Source organism: Cyanistes caeruleus, chromosome 6 (genome assembly GCF_971803275.1).
Source record: "Cyanistes caeruleus chromosome 6, bCyaCae1.hap1.1, whole genome shotgun sequence".
In the NCBI taxonomy this organism is placed as follows: domain Eukaryota; kingdom Metazoa; phylum Chordata; class Aves; order Passeriformes; family Paridae; genus Cyanistes; species Cyanistes caeruleus.
The window spans coordinates 66165241-66177412 of record NC_141706.1 but is presented as its reverse complement, the minus strand read 5'-3'; the positions used below and the strand labels follow the sequence as shown (position 1 = coordinate 66177412).

At 52.9% G+C, this 12172-nt stretch overlaps 1 protein-coding gene across 3 annotated transcripts in view; it reads right to left on the bottom strand.

The window, feature by feature from the left end:
* FERMT2 (FERM domain containing kindlin 2) overlaps positions 1-10923 on the bottom strand; it is a 51685-nt gene extending 40762 nt beyond the window's left edge. For 2 of the 3 annotated variants that reach the window (XM_086892294.1, XM_086892295.1), the window contains exons 1-3: positions 10787-10919; positions 9436-9501; positions 8298-8466 (exon numbers count right to left, since the gene is read on the bottom strand). In XM_086892294.1, the coding sequence (XP_086748420.1) occupies positions 8298-8466; positions 9436-9498 (232 nt within the window). In that variant the 5' untranslated portion in view covers positions 9499-9501; positions 10787-10919. Of the gene's footprint in view, positions 1-8297; positions 8467-9435; positions 9502-10786 lie in introns of all 3 variants that reach the window. The other variant, XM_086892296.1, reaches the window with a different exon arrangement.
* Between the last annotated feature and the right edge of the window lie 1249 nt (positions 10924-12172).

Genomic DNA, 12172 nt, shown 5'->3' with positions numbered 1-12172 from the left:
CCCATGGAATGTGCAAGCCAGAGGAGCTGGTCCTGCCAAAAAGACATCACACCCAGCAAGGGAGCCAGGGGATGTGTGCTGGGAGGGATGATGCATCAGGCAGGGAAAGGAGGATGATGGGCAACCTGAATTCCCAACCTTGCATTCCCAACCTCTCACCAGGCAATTCCCCAAGTGTTTTAATGATGGTTAATCCCTGGTTAAAGGCTTGGATCCCTGGAAAGTGATCTTGGAGCCCTGAGGATACCTCACCCCACTCCGTAATTCTGAGTGTTGGTCCTTCTCTTACAGATCCGTGTGGGATCGTGGTTGGAAGAACAGGGCCCTGGCACAGGGTGCCCAGAGCAGCTGGGGCTGCCCCTGGATCCCTGGAAGTGCCCAAGGCCAGGCTGGATGAGGTTTGGAGCAGCCTGGGATAGTGGAAAGTGTCCCTGCCCATGGAAGCATGGAATGAGATGTTCCCTTCCAACCCAAACCATTCCATGATTTCTTTTTGTTTCTGCCTGTTGCCCCAAGCTCACTAACGAACACAAAACACTTTTAAAAGACCTCACCCACCACAGGCCCAACTCCTGGCATTAAAGCCCTGGGGCAGGACAGGAGGGATGGGGACAATTCCTGCTGCAGAAGCTCTGGAGCTGAACAAAGCTCTGTGGAGCATCAGCCAGCAAGGGAAGCTGAGCAAGATGGGGACAAGGCCCAACTTTCTAATTGAACTGGATTTTCAGCAATGAACCCTTCCCAAAGTGCACCATGCCTGCAGGGAGCAGGGGAAGAGAAACAAAACAACCACCAAGCCAAGGAGGTGTAATGGGATGGGAAGAGATTTAAAATCCATTGGCAAGATTGATTTTTTTGGGTGCTGTCAGGATGTTCTGCAAGCTGAGGTAAAGGGAAGGATTCTGCTGCTGCTGGTGTGGCTGGGTTTTTATGTGCATCCCCTCCCAGAGCTGTACTCAACCTGTTGGCCAAATTCAGCAATGTTTTACCAAAAAAGTGGAGGTTTCTCAAGATCCCAGCTGGTCTGGAAGAGTGGGATCAATGCTGGCCATGCCATGCACACAGCTCCCAGCTGGGGTTCATATCTGAACAGCCACAGAGGTGTTGTAACCTCACTGGAAAATGGGTGAAAGAAAATAAAACCAAGATGTGTTCTCCAGAAATAAAAAATAAAGAAATAAAAAAGCTTTCCTCTGCTTTTCTGGGCACTTCTCATGGTCTGTCCCAACAGTTCTACCTGGTAGAAGCTTCAGCCTGGATGACAGCAATGTGTCAAAAGCAAACCTGGGCAAGAAAACTAAATTACAGCAACTCTGCTAAAATTCCCTCCAACAGGAATTTGGGGGTCTCAGCATTTTTCCAATTCCAAATAAACCCCTGACAGCCACTGCAACATTCAGAACTGAATCCTGCCAGCTGAGTTTTGCTCAGTTTTGTTCTTCTGCCCCTTTTTAAGCACTCAGTTAATTCATACTTCAGAATGAGAATGAAGAAATGCAGCTTCTCCAAGATGTTTTCACACCACCAGACTTTTCCCCCCAGTCACACCCAGAGCTGGATGCTGGGCTGAAGTCAGTGAGCTCCTCAAGGGCTGTAAATCTCTTTCCTTCCCCTCATCTGTCAGGAAAACCACCACTAAAAACTCTCCCAACACCCAGACCAGGAGCTGGTGGTGCTGATGTCCCTGGTGATGTTGAAACAACTGAAGTTTGCAGTGCAAATAATCCCTTCTTTCCCAACTCAGTAAACATTCCCCACATCCACAATTTCAGTTATCCACAATCCTTTTCTTTTTTTATCACATCAAAGACCAAGGGTTAAAATTCAGGTGCCTGTTTTGCTGAATCATGGAATCACAGAGTGTTTGGGGTTGGAAGGGACCTTAAAAAGAATTTAATTCCACTCCAAGAGACATCTTCCAATGGACCAGGGCTTTGAACATTCCCAGAGATTCTATTCTGAGTACAATTTCTTTGAGTTTTTATATGGTTTAGACAGACTCAGCAGATGTCTGGGTAAAACACAAGCCCTGATGGAGAGGAAAATGGAAGAAAAACTGTAAGAAAAAAAAAAAAAAAGGTTTTAAAAAAAGGGGAAGTGTTTGAATGTGATGATTTCTATGATTTTTCAGCTCCCCACACTGGTTTCCCCACGTGCCTTATGTCAAATCGAAACCTGAGGGAGCTGGAAGAGGAAACTACTGATTTGGGCTGGGTGGGAGCAGCAAACCCAACAATTTCCTGTCTGTGGTGTGACAAACCCAGGCTCTGGGATCTGCAGAACACCAACACTGCCTCCCACTCCCTGCTCCTTCCCCTCCCACCACGACCCGTGAGCTCTTTCCAGCCAAATCAGACATTTCACATTGACAGAATGAAAAACAAACAAACAAATAAAAATAAAATCATAATTGTTTTGGCCCCTGCAGAATCCTCACTACTCTTGAGTAGAAATATTAATACAAATATTATACAAATATTAATTGGTGTGAGTGCAGCTCAGAGCTACCTCCCCCCACCCTGCATTCCTCTGGTCATTGGCAGCTCAGCTGAATATTCCACTGAGGCTCACAAAGAGGACTTTATGTGAGCCACGATCAATCTGAACCCACACAGGAGCTTCCTGGAGTCCCAAGCTGGGTGTAAAGGAATGAGCCAGCCCCTCAGGGATCAATGTGTGTGTTTGTGGTCCCTCTGGAGCTGTGTGCTCACAGCACTGGCACCTCAATGGCACCAAAAATGTGCTGTTTGGAGGGTGAGGATCAGCACAGACCACAGCTGAAGGGATTCATCAAGTGGAGATGTGGAAATGCAGGGAATGGGAGCAGCTCTGCTGGTCTCCTTAAGGATGCTGCTGAAGTGGAAGCATCCAGGGGGGTACCAATTCCAACTCAGAACAGCCCAAAATGCTGCCTGGATCTGGAGCAGCAGGACTTTGGAGCTCAGCAGGTGCCAGATCCCTCTCTCTGCTCACCATCCCACTGCCTGCCGGCAAGTTTTGCTGTTTAAAAGCCTGGGAAGAAAATTTCCAGGGAAATCTGGAGCAGGATCAGCACCTGCCCAAACCACCCCCATTTGTGACATTATTTGGGACAAGCTCTCAGCCCCCAGCCCCAGAGGGACCACAAACAGCTCCCCGAGGACTGAAAGGCATTTGGGGGTCCTCTCCTGGCTGTAAGCACTTGGAAAGCAACACTGAGGAGTGACCAGTGTTGATTTTGAAGGAAGAAATCCTTCTCATCTCAGGTGGCAACTGATGGACAGATGGGCCCCTGTGGATGTCCCAGGTGAAGGTGCCCAGGTGACATCGTGGGCACGGACTGGAGAAACCCCCAGTCACACCTGGCACCAAGTGCTGATGCTCAGACACCAAATTCTGGCAAGTGTGGCTGCAATCAGAGAATCCCAGAATGGTTTGGGTTGGAAGGGAACTCAAAGCCCATCTCATGTCATGGCAGGGACACCTTCCACTATCCCAGGTTGCTCCAAGCCACATCCAACCTGGCCTTGGACACTTCCAGGGATCCAGGGGCAGCCACAGCTGCTTTGGGCAGCCTGGACCAGCCACTCACAGAGAAGAATTTCTTCCCAATATCCCATCCATCCCTGCCCTCTGGCACTGGGAGCCATTCCCTGTGTCCTGTCCCTCCATCCCTTGTCCCCAGTCCCTCTCCAGCTCTCCTGGAGCCCCTTCAGACCCTGCAAGGGGCTCTGAGCTCTCCCTGGAGCCTTCCCTTCTCCAGGTGAGCACCCCCAGCTCTCCCAGCCTGGCTCCAGAGCAGAGGAGCTCCAGCCCTTGGAGCATCTTTGTGTCCTCCTCTGGATTTGCTCCAGCAGCTCCATGTCCTTTCTGTGCTGGAGTCCCCAGATCAGGATGCAGCATTCCAGCAAAGCCCAAAGCACAAGGAACCAGCCACCTACAAGACAAGCCCTGCAGCCCCCTCCTGCCTTGTGTTTACAACAGGAATGGGCTGGGACAAGGACTCTGCATTTCTCTCCCATAGCCTGAAGCTGTTTCCAAGAGCTCATTCCAGTTGCAAGGCAAAACATTTCCCCAGCGAGTCTCACGAGGGCCTGGAGTGTTTATAAGCACTGCAAAACCTCAAACACAAACCTGGGCAAATCAATGACGCTGCACTTTGTTCGTGTTTTATTCATAAACCTTTCAGGGGTCCATTAAGGAGAGGAGACTTCACAGGCAGAACAACACTAATATTTAGAATTGATCTTGCAAGGAATGGAGCTGAAATCCTTGGAAGATAACACAGCAAAGTCTATTTGATGTGAAAAGAGCCCCTGGGGTGAATCCCAGACGCGAATCTCAGACACATTTGCAGGCTTAAACCACTTTTAAAAAAGAGCTTGAAGTGCTACAACCAAAACTGCAGGGGATAACTCCTGTGCCAGTCCTCAGGTGACATCCCACCCTCTCCCAGGTGACACAAAAGAGATAGTGCAGGAGCTGCCAAAGGGAACAATGGAAGTTAAACCTGTTGCACAAACCCTTATCCCAGCTTCAATTCACAAAAAAAACCCCAAGGCTTCAGGAGATGTCATCACAGCCTGCCATTGTCAGCCTGTGTGAAGGCAGAGAGTTTGCTCTGACATTTATTCATGCCAGCTCTCCTGCCCATCCCAGGTCACTAAAACAGGGATGCCACCACACCACCCCCATCCTTAACCCCTTTTGGTGCAGAAGGACATCTATAATTCTAAATCTTGCTGGGTTTTTTTCCACTCACTTATCTATTTTCCTCAGGTACAAGCCCAAAAAGGTGCTCAGTGCTCCCAGCAAACCCCAGGAGCTGGAATCTCCTGCCACCCATATCCTGCCTGTAAAAGAATCCCAGAGAGAAATCCACATTTCCATCACAAAACTTCTATCCACAGACTTTCTGAATCTGCTCACTGCACATTTAGGTCATCTGTCTTAGGCTGTGCCTCTGCCAGACATCATTTGTCCCCCCTGCCCTGTTTCTGTCAGCTATTCCTTTATTCCCACGACCAGACAGAGCATCCCCCATATATCCCACTGAATTCCATAAACCCCACAGAGCTCCTCCCTTTTTCTGTTTCAAAAAAAAAGGATTTTTTTAATTCCATGTGTTTAAAACAGCCTCAAGTTGACAACAACAATAACCTGCGCTCACTTCCTTCCTTCCTCTGCTCCCAGTGATTTTAAGCCACGCTTTATTTTTTTTTTGTTTGTAAGTCAATAGTGGCAAAATTCCTAAAAAACCCTGAGAAAGCACCAGGAGTTTCCACTACAGACCCCAGCCCTCACAGAGTAACTAAATGCTGCTGCTCCTAAAACCTCAGCAGTTTGTTGCTTATTTTTCAGGGATGACTTTGCCAAGAACTTGGCACGGCTCAATTAACGGAGTGGCTTAATCCAGCGGGTGATGAATAACAGGGGAGCCAACAGGTCACTGCAATTCACTTGAGTTACCAGAATCCCTATCTGCTGTTTGGGCTTCCTCCAATCCCTGCCTGCATCAGCCACGGATTTTAATTGCCTGTTCTCAAAGAGTCTGACTGCAGCCGCTCTGAGCAGGCAGGGACCGAGTCCGTGGGATTTATGGATACCTGCAGCCCTGAAGTTAAGGAGGAGAGACTTTGCTGGATTCCTGCTTCATCCCAACAGGATATTTACTGCACTCTTTCTCCTACAAGCATCAATAAGTGTTGATGTAAATCAAGATTTTCCCCTTTTCCAAGCTCTCCTTGCTGCTGAGAGGAGGGAAGGCAATTTTTTACCCCCTTTTCACTGAGGGTGAAGAGCTCCTACCAGCACCCTACAACCACAGCATGGCTGATCTGCTGCAGATTCCCACTGATGATCTAAACCTCCCTGAAACTCCAGGCAGGCCACAGGAATCTCCTTCCCAAAGCCTGGGGGATTTCTCCCAAAGGATGGAGCAGGCAAACCCCAGCCCAAGGCACTGACCCGCCTTCCTTCCTCCCCTCCCCGCAGTGTGCAAGCGGAACAGCCCACGGGGGATCCCACAGGGAAACACAGAACTGCAAGGAAACTTTATTTTTAGGAAATTTTCTTAAAACTCACAGCACAAAATCTGCTTGGCAGGAGAAGAATAATTTTTTTTTTTTTTTTTAACACTGAAAGTCGTCGAAGTAAGGAATTAAACAGAGAGGAAGGACAGGGAGGAAAAGGTTAAAAACGCAGGGAAAGGGTTTCAGTGTGGAAAAATTGCAAAATGAATTTATGTGGAGACGAGGCAGCACAGAGGGCTGGATGAAGGGAGGCATTGAGGAGCACGGGAAGATGAGGAACGAGCCCCATCCCACCCCGCTCAACTGGCAGGAGCTCAAAGAAGAGCCATAAAAATAATGAGAGGGCTGGAAGAGCTGACACGCAGGAAGATTAAAAGGGACTGAATACGTAGAGCTTTGGCTGGGCGACGAAAGCCGAGGGGAAAGGGAAGGCAACAGCCGGAGATATCCATGGATCCGAGCATCCCGGGGAGGGAGGCAGCGGGGCCGAGCCCCCCGGGCAGCTCCAGCCCCTCTTCCCCACGCTGCTGCGGCCGCCGCATTCCTTCCCTCTCATACAATCCCTAATTTAACAAGTGGAGAGGATCCGGGCAAACATTTCGGGGGGGATGGATTACGTCAGGAGCTAATTTAGGTCCTTGCCTGGCTTTCCACACACGCTTCGGCCCCGGATCAGCTCCGGCATCTCCCGACACCCAGCACCGAGGCATCGCTCCTGCACTCAGGAGTGCATTTTTTATCACCTCTAGAAAGCTGCTTTGCTTTTTCCCCAGCCACACAGCGCTCAAATTCAGCAAAACTTTCCAGTTAAAGTAAAAAAAAAAAAAAAACAAACAGAATAAAATCGAGTTTTCGGGGAGTTCAGCACGACGAGAGCCTTTGATGCGAGCGCTCGCTTCCTTTCGAAACCCAGATTATTCCTATGCGTCTCCTCCTTCCTGAGAGCCCAGCTAATTAATAAATCACAAGCTAAGCACGGGGGAAGATGGGTTTTAAAGGCACCCGAGGGCTCCGCAGCGGAGCGGGACCTGCAGCTGACAGCTCCGCTACTCCCACAGCCGCAGGCACGTGTGGGACCTCGCAATTCACATTTTATTTCAGCAATTACAGCCATCAGCCCGGGCTGCACCGCTGAGTCAACACAGCCGAGCCATAAAGAGACGATAAAAGACGCAGGGAGGGGAAGGACACCGCCGTGTCCCCGAGGTTCCCCCGCCCGCATCACCCCACGGGGCTCCGGGAGCGCTTTGCTCGCACGGAATTTGGGGATGAGGTTTTGATGTAAATTGTGGGAGCTCCCACAAAGCCCCAGCCCGAAAAGGGAGCTGATTGCTCACTCTGTGTAAAATCCTGGGTGTGAAGCAGCCGGTGGATGGGGCTGAGGCCCCGGGGTGGTGAAGTTGGGCTGGGGGAGGAGGTGAGAGCGGGAGGCTGGAAGGTGCAGGGGGAGGGAGGCTGGGATGGGGGGCTAGGGCAGGGTGTGGGGACCTGGGGTGCTCCCCGCTGCTGGGAGCTAAGGCAGAGCACTGGGAGAGGCTGCTGGAGCTAAAACACAGTACTGGGGCAGGATGCTGAGAGCCAAAGTATTGAGAGATGGTGCTGGAGCACAGTACTGGGATAAGGTGCTGGGAACTAAATCGCAATACTGGAGCAGGGTGCTGGAACACTGGGTGCTCAGGCACTGGACTGGGGCAGGATGCTGCGAGCTGAAGCACAGCACTGGGAGAGGGTGCTGGGAGCCAAAAGTACAGTCCTGGAGCAGAGTGCTGGAGCACAGTCCTGGAGCAGGGTGCTGGGAGCTAAAGCAGGGTGCTGGGAGCTGGAGCACAGTCCTGGAGCAGGGTGCTGGGAGCTAAAGCAGGGTGCTGGGAGCTGGAGCACAGTACTGGAGCAGGGTGCTGGGAGCTAAAGCAGGATACTGGGTCAGGGTACTGGGTCAGGGTACTGGGTCAGGGTACTGGGATCTGGAGCACAGTACTGGAGCAGGAGTGCTGGGAGCTAAAGCAGGGTATTGGGTCAGGATATTGGAGCAGGGTGCTGGGTGCTGGGTGCTGGGCACTGCACTGGGCAGGGTGCTGGGACATGGAGCACAGTCCTGGAGCAGGGTGCTGGGATATGGAGCACAGTCCTGGAGCAGGGTGCTGGGATATGGAGCACAGTCCTGGAGCAGGGTGCTGGGAGTTAAAGCAGTACTGGAGCAGGGTGCTGGGAGTTAAAGCAGTACTGGAGCAGGGTGCTGAGCACCGGGAGGATGCCGGGCTGCTCGGAGGGTCCCGGGGCACTCACCGAGCTTCTCGACGAGGCGCAGCATGACGCCGCCGATGTGGATCTCGCCGGTGACCCTCAGGGTGACGTCGCGGCCCAGGTCGGTGACATGGACGCTCAGCTCCCACGTCCCGTCGGCGTAGCAGCCGTCCGGCATGCGGATCCCGTCCAGCGCCATGGCCCCGGCCTCCTGCGCCGCCGGCCGCGCCCGGCACGGAGCGGGAGCGGGATCAGCAGCGGGATGGGCCCGGCTGTGCCCGCTCCGCGCCCCGGGGCAGGGCTGGGGGCGCGGTGGGGCGGGATCGGGGCCGCAGCGCTGCCCCGCCGCCACCGCCGCCACTCCTGAGGGGCCGCCGCTCCTGAGGGGCCGCCGCTCCTGAGGGGCCGCCGCTCCTGAGGGGCCGCCGCGGGAGGAGCAGCGCGGGCGGGCAGGGCGGGAGGCGGAGGGAGGGAGGAGGAGGAGGAGGGGGATAATAATTAAAGGAAAAACGCGCCTGTGGCTGCCGGGCCCCTTGGCCTTTTATGGAAGCGAAGGACGGAGCAAGTGGGGGCCGCTCCAACATCCGGGAATCGCCGGGGGCGGCCAGGCCGGCATCGGTCCGGCCCGCCTTGGGATTGTCCCGGTTCGGCCCGGTCCGGCCTGGCTGTGCCCGGCCCGGCTCAACACAGCTCGGCTCAGCCCGGCTTAGCCCGGTTCGGCTCATCGCGGCTCGGTTCTGCCCATCCTAGCTCGGCCGAGTTTATCCCAGCTCCGTTTATCCCGGCTGGGCTCTGCCCATCCCGGCTCGGCCCAGTTTATCCCGGCTGGGCTCTGCTCATCCCGGCTCGGCTCAGTTTATCCCGGCTCGGCTCAGTTTATCCCAGCTCCGCTTATCCCGGCTCGGCTCTGCCCAGCCCACTCCGGCTCAGCTCATCCTGGCCCAGCTGTGCCCGGCTTTGCTCAGCCCAGCCCAGCCTGGCTTGTGGCCACTGTTCCCAGGGCATCCAGAGTGGGAAATTCGGGAGCCAGCCTGGAGAGCATCCATTTGGGCTGGCGGAACCTTGGCTTCCCAAACATGCGTGGGTTCCACAGCATCCGTGCCCACTCTGCACCCTTTGGGGAGTGTTTTAGCACCAGCCCCAAATTCATAGGAAAAATTCCCGTTCTGCAAAATCCTACCTTGGCGTAGTAGCCGGTGCCCCCGTTGAGGCTGGGAGATGGGCTGGTTCCCTCCATCCTCATAATCTGTGTGAATATGGGAAATGGGAACTGTCTTTAAATAAAAGGGTCTGAACCGGCACAAATAGAGGGAAAAAAAATATTATCCGCTTCCTGTAGCTCCTCCACCCAGTGATACACACATCCCGCCAAGCAACCGCGCTTCCTGAAAATCCAGCACGCGGAAGGGGCTGCAGTTTGAGGTCCAGCGCTGTGGATGTATCCTGCCCCGTGCCAGGTGATGGGAAGTCACATCCCAACAAAGCTGTGCCCTCCCTGGCAGCCTCAGGGATGGCTCTGCCAGCACTGTCTCCATCAACACCATTCCCAGTGAATGGGAGCTTCAGGACCATGGAATCATGGCATGGTTTGGGTTGGAAGGGACCTCAAAGACCATCTGGTTCCAGCCCCCTGCCATGGGGAGGGACAACTTCCACTAGACCAGGTTGCTTTGGCACCATATAGGCAACAAAACCTCTTAACAGGATGGTAAAATTTTTCCACTTTTCACTTTGCCATTATAATAGAGATATTTATAAAGGCTATTCCTCTGCTTTAATAACTAATATACCTTTATTACATTTAATACTTACAAACCCTTTCCTGAGGTCACTCAGGGCAGACTTAGCCAGGTTTTATCCAAGGGTTTTTGCTAACACGGCTGATGCTGCCACAGGGAAATCGGGTGATGCTGCAGCAGGTGACCTCCCCCCTCAAACCCTCCTGGGACCTCAATCCCTGGTGAGAGTATCCCCCATTCCATCCCCCCAAATGTGGAAGCCGGAGCGTGATTTAGAGAGTGACTCTGGAGCGCAGGCGAGAGCCGGTCTGTAACAACAAAGCTTTCCCAGATGGTATCTCCGTGTTCCTCCAGCCTCAAACAATAGGGCAATAAATAGAAAGGGTTACTCTCGGCCCGGCGTGTTGGACGAGGTTCCCAGCTGATGCAATTGGATACGGCCCCACGGAGCTGGTAACCTTTTAGTACAGCTGGCTGCTCGCTGAGGAAAGGCTGCTGGCTCCTTCTGCTCCTAAACCCACTCACAGAGTTTCCCTTTCCCCGAGGAAGCCCCTCTCCATCCCGGGGGGCTCCTTTCCTACGCGGAGGGAGAGGCTCCCTGAGCTGCTCCGCTCGGCCGAGAGGCAAAGCAAGGTCAAAAATGCACCGGCGCAGCTCTTGCGTCAGAGCCAGCCAAGCATCCCCAGGGCTCTTCCCACTGTTTGCAACAAGTCCTCTCTCCTACGAGCAGCAATAGCCAAATAAGGTCCCGAAACGCATGGCCGCTTCCATCGGGATTGGGATGATACCTACCAGACCTGCCCGCGCTGCAGCTCCCAACCCATCTGCCCCTTCTTTGCAGAAACAGGACACTTTTCCAGTGAAACACCTCCACGGGCATCCTTAGGAAACCAGTGGTGAAGCTGTTACGATTTCCCTGTCCCCAGTTTGTTTTGTCCCTTTGTTTTTTTTTAGCTCGTGATTTCTGTTTTGGTTTTTAAAGTGTTATGGGCAGTTGTTGCAAGCAGCTGGCGTTCCTGCCCACGTTCCTGCTTGGCTGCTCCGGGCAAGCCGGTCAGACTGGCTCTTCCCAGGGTGACCAGCCTGGGACTCTGCTACTCAGTGCCTTTGCTGGGTGGCTGGAGCTGGGAAAGCGACAGGATTGAGTGCCTGGACTGTCTCCATACACAGAGACAGAGAAATTCCCCAAATCTCTGTGTAAATGAAGGCTCTGTTTCCTCAAATGCTCCGAGCACGACGTGCTCACCTGGTGGTGAACAGGCTCCTGTCACCTCTCTGCTTCACCTAGGTCTTGATATTCCTTGTCTGCAGCTGCTTTCTTAAAAATGATGAAGTTCCAGGGGAAAAAAACAAACCAAAAAGGAGAAATGCAGATGCCTGTTATTCCTTTCACTTTTTGTGTCTCCTGCACTTCCCAGCCCCTATTCTCCCTTCCAAACCACTGCACCTGGTACCACTCTTCACATGGGGTTTGCAAGCTCTTCACAAAATCATGGAATCACAGAATAGTTTGGGTTGGAAGAGACCTTAAAGACCATCACATTTCAGTCCCTCACCTCTTCATCCCCTTCCGCCTCCGAGCCTCTTTTGGACACATCCAAGGCTCCCTTTTTACAAATGACCATTTCCCAGCAGGGACAAGGTCACGCTCCTGGCAGAGGAAACATGCTGGGTAACTCTGTTTCCTTGTTTATTCCTGGCCACATTTCGTTCTTCCCTGATTTTGTCATTTCAGAAACATCCACATGACGTGGCTCTGCTATTTTTCTGGATATAAAGGCAGAGCAATGTCTCTGTCGTGGCTACATGTCCTACAAATGTGCCACCACCTGGGTCATGCATGGAGTTAATCCAGTATTCCTGTGGTGAAATGATGAAGGATATTTGTGATGAGGATCTTGAAGAGGTGCAGGAGATGGGGAGGTTTAATCTTTCTAGGTTGTGACTCTGATTTGGTTGCTCCAAGTCCTGTCCAACTTTGGACACTTCCAGGGATCCAGGGGCAGCCACAGCTTCTCTGGGCACCCTGTGCCAGGGCCCCACCACCCTCACAGGGAACAATTCCTTCCCAATATCCCACCTAACCCTGCCCTCTGGCAGTGGGAAGCCATTCTCCCTCATCCTGTCACTCCATGTCCTTGTCCATGCCCCTTTTCTGATGGCCAAGGCCACATGGGA